At 36.5% G+C, this 16,404-nt stretch overlaps 1 protein-coding gene across 2 annotated transcripts in view; it reads left to right on the top strand.

Moving 5' to 3' along the window:
• vps13a (vacuolar protein sorting 13 homolog A) overlaps positions 1-16,404 on the top strand; it is a 79,575-nt gene that overhangs the window by 54,888 nt on the left and 8,283 nt on the right. For both annotated transcript variants that reach the window (XM_082188655.1, XM_082188654.1), the window contains 13 exons: positions 260-341; positions 452-521; positions 622-736; positions 1,504-1,617; positions 3,566-3,711; positions 5,034-5,115; positions 5,226-5,339; positions 6,710-6,785; positions 7,299-7,462; positions 9,045-9,090; positions 9,200-9,323; positions 9,909-10,023; positions 14,372-14,457. In XM_082188655.1, the coding sequence (XP_082044781.1) occupies positions 260-341; positions 452-521; positions 622-736; positions 1,504-1,617; positions 3,566-3,711; positions 5,034-5,115; positions 5,226-5,339; positions 6,710-6,785; positions 7,299-7,462; positions 9,045-9,090; positions 9,200-9,323; positions 9,909-10,023; positions 14,372-14,457 (1,334 nt within the window). The remainder of the gene's footprint in view (positions 1-259; positions 342-451; positions 522-621; positions 737-1,503; positions 1,618-3,565; positions 3,712-5,033; positions 5,116-5,225; positions 5,340-6,709; positions 6,786-7,298; positions 7,463-9,044; positions 9,091-9,199; positions 9,324-9,908; positions 10,024-14,371; positions 14,458-16,404) is intronic.

Raw genomic sequence — 16,404 nt, 5'->3', positions numbered from 1 at the left:
CCACCACTTGTGTGACATCATTAACCAACGTGGTTGAACGACCATTTTTGCGACAATACGGTTTCGGGAAACAGTCTTGACTAGCCAGTTTATTTCTTCAACGATACATCATACTACGGTAGTTAAGCAGCGAGTTATGTCGTTGAACGGGAAACGCACCCCTGGTCATTTATCTGACTTTTTCATATATAACACACAAATTCATATATTTATTATGGTCAGTGCACAAAATATTATAACGCCCCTGTTCACTGATCAGATCCAAAACCAGTTGCCTGGAGCCATATTCCCATTTGTGTTCTACCCCGTCAAACCACCCAAGTCAGTCAGCATGGACTCAGGTCAGTTCATCCACGCAAAATCATGTGCATTTTTATTTATTTAGTTTGTTTTGGGTCCAACAAATCTGGAATTATTACATATTAATTTGTTCTTTTTTTTTTTATTAAAGAGCCGAAACCGCTGGCTGACGTCAGCATCATCACCAGAGCAGCCGGACACTCAGACATTCTGCGCATCAAGTGTGTTTCCTCCTCCTCCTACTGTCTCTCGGTTTCATTCCTCTCACTATCTCTTGCTCTCAAACAAATGGCAAAACATGTTTCATTTTTGTCCATACAGGTACTTTAAAGTGTTGATTCAGGAGATGGACCTGCGGATGGATCTCGGGTTCCTCTATGCCATACTTGAGCTTCTCACTGCTGAACACGCCAGTGCTGTCACATCTGAACAGGAGGTAATGCTAGTCCTATAAAACCTCAGAAGGGATCGATATGAAGTGCTCTGAACTCCATTAATGATTAGTCATACACATCACCGGAACTGCTTTCCCCATGAGAGATTTGATGCTTGAAATTTATCCGAACAGTCTAACTTTATTTAAAGGTAGTTTTAATTAGAACACCTCTCTATTGATGCTTTTCAGTACGGAACAATATTATAATTAACTTTTCCCTCTACTTCACCCATACTTTCTTTGGTTATATTTTTATGTTACATACACTACCGTTCAAAAGTAAAAAACAAAACAAAAAAACATTACTTTTATTCTGCAAGGATGCATTAAATTGATCAAAATTGACAGAAAATACATTTATATGTTGCATAAGATTTCTATTTCTATCAATGAATCCTGATTAAAAGTGCATCACGGATGCATGAAGCAGCACAACTGTTTTCAATATTGATAATAATCAGAAATGTTTCTTGAGGTTTTGTGATCCAGGCTCACATATTAGAATGATTTCTGAAGGATCATGTGACACTGAAGACTGGAGTAATAATGCTGAAAATTCAGTCATTACATGAATAAATTTAGTACATTCATAAAATATATTTAAATAGAAAACAGTTATTGTAAAATGGTTTACAATAAATAAATGCAGCCTTGGTGAGCAAGAGACTTCTTTCAAAAACATTTTTAAAAAATCATTCCGACCCCAAACTTTTGACCGGTAGTGATTTGATCTCTTGTTGTGTGTCTGTTGTGGTGTTGTACTTTAGGTGGAGTTGTTTGAGAAGGACATTGAGTATCTGAAGACTGAGTTGAATCATGTTTCAGCCACAGACACGTCCCCCATCAGCCTGTACGAGTACTTCCACATCTCTCCCATCAAGGTCAGTTACCAAAACCTATTGACATATTCACTGTGACCACACAGAAATATAATAGGTTTAATATTTATTCATTGAAGGCCAGGGCTTGACATTAACAGACGCCGACACACCGAATGCGGGTGGATTTCAGCATTTTAGCGCAGTCACTCCTACTAGCCATTTTGGCAGGTTAAATTTGATATATAGTAAGTACAGTTTTCAATTGTAGTCTTTTAAAAAGGCGTCTGAAATAATAAACCAAGTGCAATGTAGTGTTGTCAAAAATATAGATTTTTCTATATCAATACTGAAATACCTGAGACGCTTCCAATACTCATTTCCCACAGAATAGACACACAATACCAGCGTCTCTTTCTCTCTCTCTCTCGTCTCTCCGACAGCGAGTGACACACAAACCCGCCTCTCCTCACTCACTCCTTTCATTTGCTCCGGATGAATATTGTTAGTGTAACAGGTCTTGTGTTTCGCCGTGGGATTGCGAGTATTATGCATAATTTTACTCATTCCCGCAGATTTTGTGGACAAACACCCAAAGTGCGACACATAAAGCCACTTCTCAGAACTAAACTGAGTTCTTTTTCGCTGCTTATTGCTCTTAAACAGTCAAACACACACAAAATAATGTCAAAATGCCAGTCTTGGCCAGTATTCACGTAAACACAGTCAGTTTTAAGTGAACATAAACAGTTGAGGAAGAGACGCATGTGTAACAGTATAATGGATCCGTGTGTCAGGTCTTAAAGTCGGCATGAAACGGAAGTTGAGATTGTCATTTTTTCCTTGTTGTGACGTATATCCGAGTGAAACGGCTTCTGAAATTAGAAAAAAAATGTAGGGCGGGGCTTGATTTCGTCCTTAGGGAATTGATTGGATCGCTGGAGGTTGGGCGTTGCAAACAAAATGGAGGCAGATTTGAATGCCAGTTTACATTCAGTTGTGTAGGATTTCTCTCCACCGGACTCCCCACCGTTACTCTCCCATGAAGGATTTTTTATTGAGGAGCCCGGCGACGAGAACGAGGACGAGCAGCTAAATTTTCAGGCAGGAATCAGCCCATATTTATATGAGCCTCCAGCGAACCAAGATGAGTCAAGTCAAGTTATCAGTCAAGTTCACCATCGAGAGCATCTCGACGTGTCCGATAAGTAAATAACTAGATTTAGATAAGATAGATAGCCAACCATTCGGACACTTCGAGATGCTCTCGAGGGTGAACTTGACTGATAACTTGACTTGACTCAAAACGAGACAGACACCGATAGCCGCACCCTCATCGGCTCTGGCCGCACCCTTTCGCCATGGCACGTGACCGAAAGAGAAAAGAGGTCGTTTCGAGGGGGGAGGGAAGGGTAATGTATTTGATTAAAGATTATAAGGGTAAATGAATTTTTTTAAAATAATGAAGTGCACAGATAAATCATTTATAATAAACACTACAATATTACATATAAAAAGAAGATTTGTCAAATTTGATTTCATGCCGACTTTAAAGTGACAGCAGCCTAATATTCCTGCTGCCAAATTATGAGATATTCGATAATATTACAAACATATATATGGCAGTTTTTCTCCATGGTATCGATGTCAAAATTGTGGCCAGTGACAATGCTGAGTGCTTAGTGACTTTGGAAAACCACTAGTCACAGCGGATGCTGAGCATAAAAGTTAATGTCAAGCCCTGTTGAATGCATTTTTTAAATCAACACCATTTAACAATTCTTAATATTTATTAACAAATGTTGAAATGAATAGATAGTTCAAAAGAACAGCAGTTATTTGAAATATAAATGTTTTGTAAGATTATGTCTGTACATTCAGTTTTGATCAATGCACAAATGTTTAATATTTATGACAAACTTTAGTCACTGAAGACAAAATCTTGTTTTCAAAATCAACACATTTTGAGTGTACAATGTAGTGTGTAACTGTGTGTGTGTGTGTGTGTCAGCTTCACTTGAGTTTCTCTCTGAGCACCGCTGGTGAAGACGGGAATAAGAAAGAGAGAGAGGCCGAGTTCATCCCCGTTCAGTCTCTCCACCTCCTGCTGAAGAGCATCGGAGCGACGCTCACTGACGCTCAGGACGTCCTCTTCAAGTACTTACACTGACTTCACAGCACTCGCTCTTCCCTGCAGTTCCTCATTCTACCCAGACAAACCCTCAGATCACACAGCGGGTGTTTGTGGATTTCACGCGTGGTTAGATGCTGTGAAACTCAGTCTTCACACACTCACACTGTCCTCTAGTGGACAGACAAGAACAAGTTAGCTAGAAATAAAGCTTGTAGAAAACTCAGCATCTTGGTCATTAGCTCTACAGTCCTCAGAATGAAATACTAGCATTCCAGTTTTACTGCATACTGAGCACTATATGTTGTATGCTAGTATTATTTATATACTATTATAGTTTTATATTCATATTCTTTATTTTATTTTAATTTAAAAAAAAATTTTTTGGTATGAGCTTTTGTCAATTTTATTCATTTATTTTTAAATAGTACTACAACTTAATAATTTATTTTTATTTCCAATTCTAGTTCAGTTTAAGTTATTTAGTTTTTTTTGTTGTCATTTCAGTTAGTTGGCAAAAGCAACATTTTCATTTACTTTCAGTTTTTCCATTTAATATTTGTTTTATTTTAGCTTGACTTCAAAGGTTTTTAATAGTTTTAGTGAATATTCAGTGTGTAATATACATTGTCGTATAGCCTCGTTATGTTGCATGTTTAATCAAATAAGTACTATCCAGAGATCATCTCATATATTCATGTTTACTTTGCGTTTTTGTCAATTTTTGTGTGAAAATGTCTTTTCTCAAAAAAATTAGTGTGATATTGTGGTATAATATGGTTCAAAAGTACAGGATCTGTTTTGCCAGAAGTCTCTTCTGCTCACCAAGTCTGGATTTACTTGATCAAAAATACAGTAAAGATTACTGTTTTCTATTTGAATCTATTTTAAACCCTTTTGATCCTTCAGAAATCCTTCTAATATGCTGATTTGAAGAAACATTTCTGATTTATTATTAATGTTGAAATAATATATTAATATTTTTGTGGGAAATATTGATAGTTTTTTTATGAATAGAAAGTTCAAAAGAAACTTTTTATTTGAAATAGAAATCTTTTGTACTCACTTTAGAACACTTTATTGTATCATTGATTGATAAAAGTTTCTTTACTGACTTTCATAAAATTGGAAAGGCAAAGGCATTGAATTGTGGGATACGGTACCCAGTGTGGCAAATATACAGTAACAGACCACACATTTTGGCAAAAGAAGTAGGTTTTGTGGGTATTCCATACATACTGAATTGTACACTGTGTACAGTATGCATATGCTGTACTACAAAGATATGAGATATCCAATCTAATTTTTTACATTTAAATATATGCATTTGTATCCTTTCTTTCTCTAGACTTGCCTTTTTTGAGCTGACGTACCAGTTTCGCACCACTCAGCAGCTTCAGTGGGAGGTCGTGCGCCATTACTCCAAACAGGTGACCTTTCACCTTTAACCTTCACAGACTGCTGCTGATTCAGTGTGTTTAAAGCATACATTACGAGGACCTGTTTTTATGTGTCTGTGCTTGTGTCTTATGTGTTTTAGGCCATCAAACAGATGTATGTTCTGGTTTTGGGTTTAGACGTCCTCGGGAATCCATTCGGACTGATCCGCGGTCTGTCTGAAGGAGTCGAGGCCTTCTTTTATGAACCGTATCAGGTGAAACTTTAACTCTTCACACACAGCGATTGATGAGATTCAATATTTGTGACTCTCTCTAAACTGCAAGTTTTGAAATTAAATGAAAGTACCAAACTCACATTACTTTTTCTTAACTGAGCACAACTATTCAGTTATTTATATATGTATATATTTATATTTATACATAGTTGTATTTCTCCACTGTGTGGAGAGCAGGGTTATTATAGTTAATTATTAAATTAAAATTAATAAAAAATAAAATGTGTTACTTGAAATAAAATAAATATTTACCGAAATAAAAAATATAAACACAATTTTAATTTATAAACATTTATTTTATTTCAGCTAGTTGCCAAAGCATTTTTTTTTTAACTTAATGTACTCAAATAACTTAAACTGAAATAAATTAATAAAAACTATATAGACATTTTAAAATAATAATAATAAAAATGACAGAAATGTACTAATTTCTTTCATTACAATTAAATGAAAACTAAAAAATGCAACAAAAAAAATTTGCGAGAGAGAGAGCGAGATTGTGAAGGGACCAGGAACAAGGAACACAACTTTTTACAAAAAATGGGTCTTTATTTGAACCCAAGAAAAAAATCTACTTTACAAACTCATACATTTCTTACAACAAAAATAAAATAACAAACAGAAAATAAGGTCAAGAAACTGTTAGACAAAAACCAACCAAACAAACTAAAAGTGACCTGCTCAAATGAACAAAGCAACAGCTTATAAAGGAAAGGATGGGCCCATTACAAATTAAGAGGGAAAACAATTCAGCTTTACATTCAACATATAACCTTAAGTAAATAAAAATCGAATCAAACAGATATATATATATACATATTAAATAAAGATAGAGGAAAGCAAAATGTGTATATAGATAGATAGATAAAAAAACTCTTTTTGCCTCAACAGAGGCTGTGATTGGATAACTGGACTAACCAGCGGACCAATCGCAATCTGTCATCAGAATGATTTGGTTTAATTCCCTCCAGAAGTGTCTCACACAATTACGTTCCCAAACACCAGAATCCCAACGCAAGAGAACATGACAGCGTTTATTGCATGATAATAACAATAATAACAACAAAAGTCATTCATGGTGTAGGAAAAGAGCCACAGTGGCTTCCTCGAATGCAACATCTCTCATTTTTATTACAGATATTTTGTGCCAATATACTAGGTAGTGCCGATTTTGTTCTCTTGAACACATGGGATGGAAACGCTGCTTCACAGATGTTTTATTCAATATTCCAATTTTGCTCAACTTTAGATGGAAACAGGTCAACAATACTCAAAACTACACTGGTGAAGAGTGTGTGGTGTGTTTTATTGGCCTCAACCGTTTGTGTGTGTGTGTGTGTGTTCGTCAGGGTGCTATACAGGGACCAGAGGAGTTCATGGAAGGGATGGCACTCGGGGTGAAGGCTCTGGTCGGAGGGGCTGTGGGTACGTACGCTCTTTTTGCAACATGCAATAGTTGTTAGTAATCTTTGAAGTTATGAATTCACAGACTCTTTCCTTAAATGGTTAGTTCACCCAAAAATTAAATTTCTTCGTTCATCTTTGAAACACAAATTAAGATCTTTTTGATGAAATCCGAGAGCTTTCTGACAGCAAAGTCATAGCAACTTTAAAGGCCCAGAAAGGTAGTAAAGACATCATTCAAATAGACAGTCCATGGGACTACAGTGGTTTATTGTGGTTAGTGGTATAGTGGTTTACGGCTTATTATTGGCCAGCTCCTGCATCAGCATCACACGCATGTTTCGTGGTGCTCATGTGACCAGTGTCGGCCAATAGTGAGGCTGCGTTCTGACGTAGAACCAAGAAGCGCTGAACTGTTTACGCTCCGTAAAATCGAAACAAAAGTGGTAACATGAGGTTCATATCAAGTATAACCAGCAATGTTCCACTCAAATTCTGACCTTTTTTCTTTTCTTTTGGTCATCCTCTTCTCAGGCGGTCTGGCCGGAGCTGCGTCTCGGATCACGGGAGCGATGGCTAAAGGTGTGGCCGCCATGACCATGGATGAGGAGTACCAGCAGAAGAGACGAGAGGCCATGAACAAGCAGCCCAGCGGACTGAGAGAAGGACTGACGCGAGGAGGGAAAGGCCTGGTGTCTGTGAGTCAACACGCACGTCATTTTATTTCTATAGAAAACACAGGTTGACCAGTGTGCTTTACATAACTTATTAGAAGCAATAACAATAAGATACTAACATTAATAATACAATAAATCTGATAAACTCTTAGGGTCAGATTTACTGAACAGGGCAAATTAGCAAGAGCACAATCCCATAAAAGCACAGAAGTCAGTGGAAAGAACACAGAACCAGCCGGATAATTTCCATAATGACCAACGCAATCTATCAAGAGCAGCGCTAATTAGTATCTGGTTTAAAGGCAAATTGATGAAACGCAAAGCTTAGTAAATCACATTGCATGATTCATTTAAACACTTTCCTTACATAAATACTGCATCTGAAAGGGAAACTCCTACAAATGCAAATGCAATAAAGTCAGCTGCAAAAAAGGCACATTTCCATTGCAGATTGGCACAAACTTTTGTGATATTTTCTAAATGTTGATAAAAAAAACTATTGCGAAATGACAGCATTTACATTAACTGATGTAATGAGACTAAAACGTCATTTTTTTTCTCTGGCGATAACATTTTAACAATCATGGCAACGGATGTTAGTAGGTTTACGTATATCTCAGCCGCCGCACTAGACATTATTATTAATGTAAGGAGACGTATGTGTGTGTTATACAAGCATTAATGTCAAGGAAAGCCTCTTATACTGTGAGTGGCCTATATGAGTGCTTCTCACTCCTTCTGCTTCAAGATCTTGAGATATCGTGGCATTTCTCTGTTGTTTAGAATCCAGTATTCCCGTAATACTTCTGTCTTTTATGAGTTTAATATAGAACTGTCTCGTCTTCTATCCAAACATACAGCGTCATCTACGTCAGGTGACTGTAAATGTGCAAAAACTGTTAAATATTCCTTTTTCGAATTGCCTGAAAAACCACCTCATGCGTGTAAACTTTTTTTGCGACATATGGGAGTTTTTGTGAAATGTACATGTTTCCATTGGGCATATTTTCAATTCGCAATTTCAATTTGCGCAATTTGAAGGGTAATGGAAACGTGGCTACTTTAGTCAATCCTGATAGTATTGTATTTTTAATGGCAAAAGAGGGTTTGCACTGGAGCAAGCTGTTAGTAAATCTGGCCTTTAGTCTATTGCGATCTCTAAATTCTGGCCAGTTGATAATCCCTAGAATATCAGAATCAACTGCAGGCGGTAGATCCTTCTCCTATTAACACCCAAACTCCCTAACCTCGTTCAGGAAGCAGAAACACTGTCAGTTTAAATCTAGACTAAAAACACATCTCTTTAACCTGGCATACACATCACACAATCACACATTATCACATTTCAAGGATTGTTAGGCTGCATAAACTAGGTCAACCGGAACCAGGAACACTTCCTATAACAGCAGATACACTTGTTATGTTGTAAGAAGAATGGCATCTACACAAATATTAGTCTCATCCTTATCAATTGATCAGCATATCATGTTAATAATTTGTTTAAATAAAAATGTATTTGATTGACAGCCTACAAGTCAAACTTAGCTTTCACTGCAGTCATGTTATTTGGAGTCTGTCTGTAAATATGATCTCTATCACACAGGGTTTTGTAAGCGGCATCACTGGCATCGTGACTAAACCAATAAAAGGTAAAGCTACAGACCAGCTGTTGTGTTAGCAGTATTTCAGTGTCAACACTCATCTTACCTGTGTGTCCAGTTTGATCGGCATGTCATGAGTGTGTGTGTGTTCCTGTAGGAGCACAGAAGGAAGGAGCGGCGGGTTTCTTTAAGGGTGTGGGCAAAGGCTTGGTTGGAGCTCTGACCCGACCAACAGGGGGCATCATTGACATGGCCAGCAGCACCTTTCAGGGCATCAAAAGGTTATCAGTGTGTCTGTGTATCTGTGTGCAGTGGAGGGCTGGGTATCCATTCAGATGTTACAGTTCGATTCAATTTCGATTCTCGATTCGACTCAATGAATATAGATTTAATACAAATCCTATATTTATTTTTAAAAAAGAACAGTGAACATAAGTGGTTACTTAATAAAAATAAATTAAGAGCTACAAACCTGTATATTAAAATTGTAGGTACACTATATTTCAAATGCATACAATGAATAGACAGGGTTTTGATGCAAGATGAAAAATTGATGCTGTCTTGATCAAACAGGATCAGGTTATTTTATGTTTAAGATAAAACACACAGAACATCTCCCAGCATTCGCTGTAACATGGAGTCTGCAAGCCTAGGAACAGTGGAGGGAAACTAATACTGGCTTTTGGGTAATAGATAAATAAAAATGGGAAAAAAATTATTCGTGGCGTTTGAGAATCGATTTTGAATCGACAACATTTAAAAAAACGATTAATCAAAAAATAGTTTTTTTTGCACAGCCCTAATGCATTGTCTGGGAAAGAGTCTTCTGTGATTGTGATGTTTTTTCTGGCATGATTTGCGTTCAGAGCCGCAGAGACGTCTCAGGATGTGGAGAGTTTGCGTCCTCCTCGGTTCATCCACGAGGACGGGGTGATCCGGCCGTACAAGGAGAGAGAGGGAATCGGCAGTCAGATGCTCCAGGTGACCTGAACACTTCTGCCTTCACACTCCTGGGCTCAAGATACTGGCACTGCGCTCAAAATGTGTTCATGACACGTGACAATAGGCCAAAGAAATGGGCAGCTGACATGACATGTGCAGAAGAGAGCATGCAATTTAAAACAACAAATAATAGAAGAAAATAATTACGTATTGCAATATTTATTCTATCGTACTTCTACTAAAATATTTAATCAACAGCGCTATTTAAATAAACTACAAAAATGGTGCTTGAAAATGGTAAATATCTGAGAGATATATAAACTATAAAGCAAAAGATTGGAGTCGTTTGGGTCTCTTCTGCTCATTTATGGGATCAAAAATACAGTAGTAACAGTCAAATATTACAATTTCAAACAGCTGTTTTCTATTTTAAGTGTAATTTATTCCTGTGATCAAAGCTGTATTTTCAGCATCATTACTCCAGTCTTCAGTGTCACATGATCCTTCAGAAATCATTCTAAAATGATGATTTGATGCTCAAGCTTATGATTATTATCAATGTTGAAAATCGTTTTCTTGTGGAAACTGATATGTTTTTTTCATTATTCTTTGATTAATACAAAGTTTAAAACATAAATCTTTTGTAACATTTGAAATGTCTCTGCTGTCACTTTTGAACAGTAGTGTACATATTTAATATTTATTTATTTAAACAACATCTTGGTAATATATCCATGTCAGCAACCCAGATACGTATATACATAACATATACAGTACATAAATAGTATATATACACAATAACATTTATTTGCAGTTGTTTTTTGATCCAAAATACTTTGCCATTATCTTGAACACCCACCGCTGTCATTGAACATCCAGCTTTGACCAACATGAGTTTTCATGCTTGTCCAGGCTGGGTTATGCTGGTTTCATGTTAGTCTAGATTGTGGACCAGTGAAGCTTTCTGGTTTATCTGGTTGACCAAGGAAATCTTGAAGGTTAAACTAGTTAAGAAGAATTATAGCCCAGCATCCAAAACAGCAAAAAGACTAACAAGGACCAAAGCGTTTGTAATTTTACCATCATCAGATGTAGTTACATTACACACAGTTTTGAATAGGAAAGATAAGCTACTTTATGGATGTCAGATCCTTGATGAAAACTTGATGACATTTGTTACAGATCCAGATGAGCATTTACTCTGAATCCTTGCTGTTCCCTTAAAGCCAAAAGTGTACTTGTGATGCTATCTTTCAAAGTACACTCCATTTGATAGCGTGCGCTAGGGCTGCACAATACTGAAGAAAAATGCAAAATGCGATAACTCATTAAATAATGTGATATTCGATATTTGATTCGATAATGCTTAAAGTGTGAGAAATAAACTTAAATTATGTTCAAAATATATTTAAAATTATATAACCTACATACGTGTTTCACATTCTTTTAGTGACAAGAAAACATCCCTACAACTTCTGAAAGTGAACAGCAGTGTTTTACTGTAGCAGAAGAAGTGTTATTTTAACACCAGTGTAAACCTCGGGGTTCAGGGCTTCAGGTTATCCTACATTAGGGTTATTTAACATCAGTGTAAACCTCGGGGTTCAGGGCTTCAGGTTATCCTACATTAGGGTTATTTAACATCAGTGTAAACCTCGGGGTTCAGGGCTTCAGGTTATCCTACATTAGGGTTATTTAACATCAGTGTAAACCTCGGGGTTCAGGGCTTCAGGTTATCCTACATTAGGGTTATTTAACATCAGTGTAAACCACAGGGTTCAGGGCTTCAGGTTATCCTACATTAGGGTTATTTAACATCAGTGTAAACCACAGGGTTCAGGGCTTCAGGTTATCCTACATTAGGGTTATTTAACATCAGTGTAAACCACAGGGTTCAGGGCTTCAGGTTGTCCTACATTAGGGTTATTTAACATCAGTGTAAACCACAGGGTTCAGGGCTTCAGGTTATCCTACATTAGGGTTATTTAACATCAGTGTAAACCACAGGGTTCAGGGCTTCAGGTTATCCTACATTAGGGTTATTTAACATCAGTGTAAACCACAGGGTTCAGGGCTTCAGGTTATCCTACATTAGGGTTATTTAACATCAGTGTAAACCACAGGGTTCAGGGCTTCAGGTTATCCTACATTAGGGTTATTTAACATCAGTGTAAACCACAGGGTTCAGGGCTTCAGGTTATCCTACATTAGGGTTATTTAACATCAGTGTAAACCACAGGGTTCAGGGCTTCAGGTTATCCTACATTAGGGTTATTTAACATCAGTGTAAACCACAGGGTTCAGGGCTTCAGGTTGTCCTACATTAGGGTTATTTAACATCAGTGTAAACCACAGGGTTCAGGGCTTCAGGTTGTCCTACATTAGGGTTATTTAACATCAGTGTAAACCACAGGGTTCAGGGCTTCAGGTTGTCCTACATTAGGGTTATTTAACAACAGAAACTGAATAATCAAATGCAAAAATAAAACACTGCTTAGTTTTCACTGTATGAATTAAATATATATATTTATTCTTATTAAAGCTACAAAAGTTATTCAGCATGACCCCAGTTATTGTGAGCTGTTGCAAAATGCATATCGCGATATACACTTCTGGTCAAAAGTTATGTTTTTAAAAGAAGTCTCTTCTGCTCATCAAGGCTGCATTTATTTAATTAAAAATACAAACAAAAACAGTAATATTGTGAAATATTATTACAATTTAAAACAGCTGTTTTCTATGTGAATATATAGTTAAGTGTAATTTATTCCTGTGATCAAATCTGAATTTTCAGCATCATTTCTCCAGTCTTCAGTGTCACATGATCCTTCAGAAATCATTCTAATATGATGCTTTGATGCTCAAAAAACATTCATTATTATTTTCTAAATTCTTTGATGAATAGAAAGTTCAAAAGAACAGCATTTATTTAAAATAGAATATTTTCTAACATTATAAATGTCTTTACTGTAGCTTTTGATCAGTTTAACTCATCCTTGATGAATAAAAGTATTGATTTATTTTATTTCTTTCCCCAAAAAATAAAAATAAAATTCTTACTGACCCCAAACTTTTGAACGGTGGTGTTTAATGTTACAAAAGCTTTAGATTTCAGATAAATGCTGTTCTTTTGAACTTTCTGAAATTTTGAAAATTCAGCTTTGATCACAGGAATAAATTACACTTAACTATATATTCACATAGAAAACAGCTGTTTTACATTGTAATAATATTTCACAATATGACTATTTTTGTTTGTATTTTTATTCAAATAAATGCAGCCTTGGTGAGCAGAAGAGACTTCTTTTAAAAACATTAAAAATCGTACAGATCTAAAACTTTTGACCGGTAGTGTATACATTTGTGATATTTCGATAATTTCGATATATTGTGCAGCCCTAGCGTGCGCGAACGCAGGCGGTCGACACATGCGCTCTTGATAGTTTCATCTTTGTCCAGTTGTGATGTGTTGTGTAGCTTGTGAGAGTTGCAGATATTAGCCTCAGAAGTGTTAGATGTGCTTTACAAAATACAGAAACAACACTACTGTACTTTAGTGGTAGTATTAGTGGAGTATTTGCCAGGCGTCCTGATGTTGTTCACACTCTCCTCTCTTGTCATGTTCACAGAGCAGAACGGCCCTCTCTCAGTGGAGTAGCTCAGATACTGATGAGGAGGACGACAATACGCTTACATTCGTGTCCTTTTAATACATATTCAGTTTGATTGTGTAATTTGCATCTGAATCTGAATAATATACAATGTTTAAGTAGTTAGTGTGCAAAATAGTACATGTAAATATTGCTGTTTTATGATTAGGAATCTTGGTTTTATTCCTTCAGATGTTTTGTCCCACACCATCATCTGTCATTTTTCCTGAATAAAGTCTGTTTCCAAGTGCATTTTTCATCATTAACCCATTCCACACACCCATCAATCCCACTATGCATTGCAAAATGATTTGGCTCACAGGCACAAAGTACAGTCAGTGCTGGAGCAGGGGTGTGTACTGAGACTTTAGTCTTCTAGAAAACATCGTGACTAAACCTTTGCTTACGCTTTGCATTGAATTAGAGTCTTTTTACTAGGGAAATTCTAGAAATTTTGCATTCTTGCATCCAGAACACGTTCACATAGGCAATGAGAAAGTGCACAGACACTCAAAACTGACATATTGAACAGTAAAAAAAAACATTGGTTTTAGGCTTCCTAAAACTAGTGTGATGTACAGTATAGGAGTAGATGATGTAGAGGTTTTGTTTTCATCAGTTCTTATGTCATTATATCCACTCCATCGCCATATTTCAGCTCCTCAAATGTCGGAACATGATTCTACCACCGTATACGTTTTTTAATATATTAATTGGTTTCTCCATTTGGTTTGTAGAGTATTGAAAATGGACGGTTTGCCAAGTACAGGTACTTTGCTCATGCTAAGGTGAACGAATCAGATTTCCTGATGATCACTAAAAGGTAGGTGGATTTATAATGAAAAAACACTACTTTTGCATGATCAATATGTCACAAGAGCACATTTCGGCATACACAAGCATGTCACTGTTGTTTTGCCCACTTATTTGTACTCTCGGACATCTGCCTGCAACTCATACTGTGTGTGAAACGGTGTCGAAGGGCTGTTGAAGTTGATGCAATAACATCACAGAAACACAATCTCACTTTAAAGCATTTTTGAAAAGTTAGCGGCGTTAACGCAGGTATTATTTAACCCTATGAATCCCTCGTAGTTAAAGCCAGGGTTTCCACGAAGTCTCATCAGCTTTCTAATTCTGCCCAAATGCCGTTTTAACGCTCTTTAATGTGGCGTGAGAGATCGCTGTAGCAGCGGGAGTCGTCTCCTCCACTTTACTACAAGATATAACCCGAAATAAACATCCGAAGGTACATATTACTAAAATGAATCATGTCTAATCACTCAATCAGTGTTTCTATCACGGAAAAATGTCAGTAAAACAGCTCGTCACTTAACTTTACATTTACCTCAGAAAAGTTATCCAGTGTTCACAGTTTGTTAGTTAAAACCAGTTTAAAACTTTAATTACTGTTAATTATTTATGTATGTTTGAATAAATCTGTCATGAAGACCAGTTTTTGTGCAGTTGAGATGTACAATAAATATATGTTTTCTGAAATATATGGAATATAATAGAATATATGATAGTTTGGGCTCTGTTATTCATTTTAGCCTGTAATATTATAGTAATGCACCAAAATAGAGGGTTCTCTGTCTAGATTACAGCTTTAGTTGGGTGAGACATGTATAGGCCTACCTGAAATATTTACAGATGAATCATTATTGAATTGAGGACCGTTATCTTGCTGTTTAGTGCTAGCATTAAACAGCATGAGAACATTTGAATCAAATCTCGAGATATTCCCACCATAATGGGGATATGTCATAATGAATAATCGGTGTAATGATTTTGTATCGGTGGATCTCTTCTTCTTTTTTTGAGCAGTGTGTTTGCATGTAGCCTAACAATCTAAAGCCTTCATGTGAACATCCTGAGCTCAATCCAAATCAAATTTCAAGGGGTGTTGTATATCCTAAATAATAATTTGGCCAATCCAACTATTATCCACAGTACCTCGATGCATATGTTAATTCACGTTTTAGGAACTGAAATCAGATTGAGGAAAATCAGTGCATCTAAACATTCCTGAGCTTTCAGTGGAAATTAGTTTACACAACAAAAAGGTTTGGTTGCTCAAAGGGTTAGTTCACCTTAAAATGAAACATTTGTCATCATTTACTCACACTCATGTTGTTCCAAACCTGTAAGATTTTCGTTAATCAGAAAAAAAAAAAAGTCAGGAAACCAAAATTTTGACAATCCTAGAAAGTCATAAAGGTGTCATATCAAGCAGTTTAATCCAAGTCTCCTGGAGAGACATGATCGCTGTATATGACATATGCACAAGCTTCTGTGTGTACCATGTGATGCAATCTGGGAATGTGTTTATATGTAAATAAATTCATTTAAATCTGTTCATCATAAAGCAATCATATGTCTTCACACGACTCGTATGGACTCATTTTACACGCCTCTATGACCTTTTTAGATCTTCTAAGTTTTGGTTATCTGGACTTTCAGTGGAAGGACAGAAATCTCTCAGCTTTCATTTAAAAATATGTTAAAGGGGTGGTATAATGCCCTTTTCAGAAGGTGTAAAATAAGTCTCTGATGTCCCCAGAGTGTGTGTGTGAAGTTTTAGCTCAAAATACCCCACAGATATTTTTTATATAGCATGTTAAAGTTGTCACTTTTTGAGGATGAGCAAAAACGCTCCGTTTTGTGTCTGTTCCTTTAAATGCAAATGAGCTGCTGCTCCCGGCACAGTGGGCGGAGTTTCAACAGCTTGTGTGCTTTTACCTCACACAGACATGCACTGAAAATTTCA

The sequence above is a fragment of the Leuciscus leuciscus genome (assembly GCF_965113295.1).
Source record: "Leuciscus leuciscus genome assembly, chromosome: 13".
Lineage (NCBI taxonomy): Eukaryota > Metazoa > Chordata > Actinopteri > Cypriniformes > Leuciscidae > Leuciscus > Leuciscus leuciscus.
This window is presented reverse-complemented; position numbering and strand designations above follow the sequence as displayed.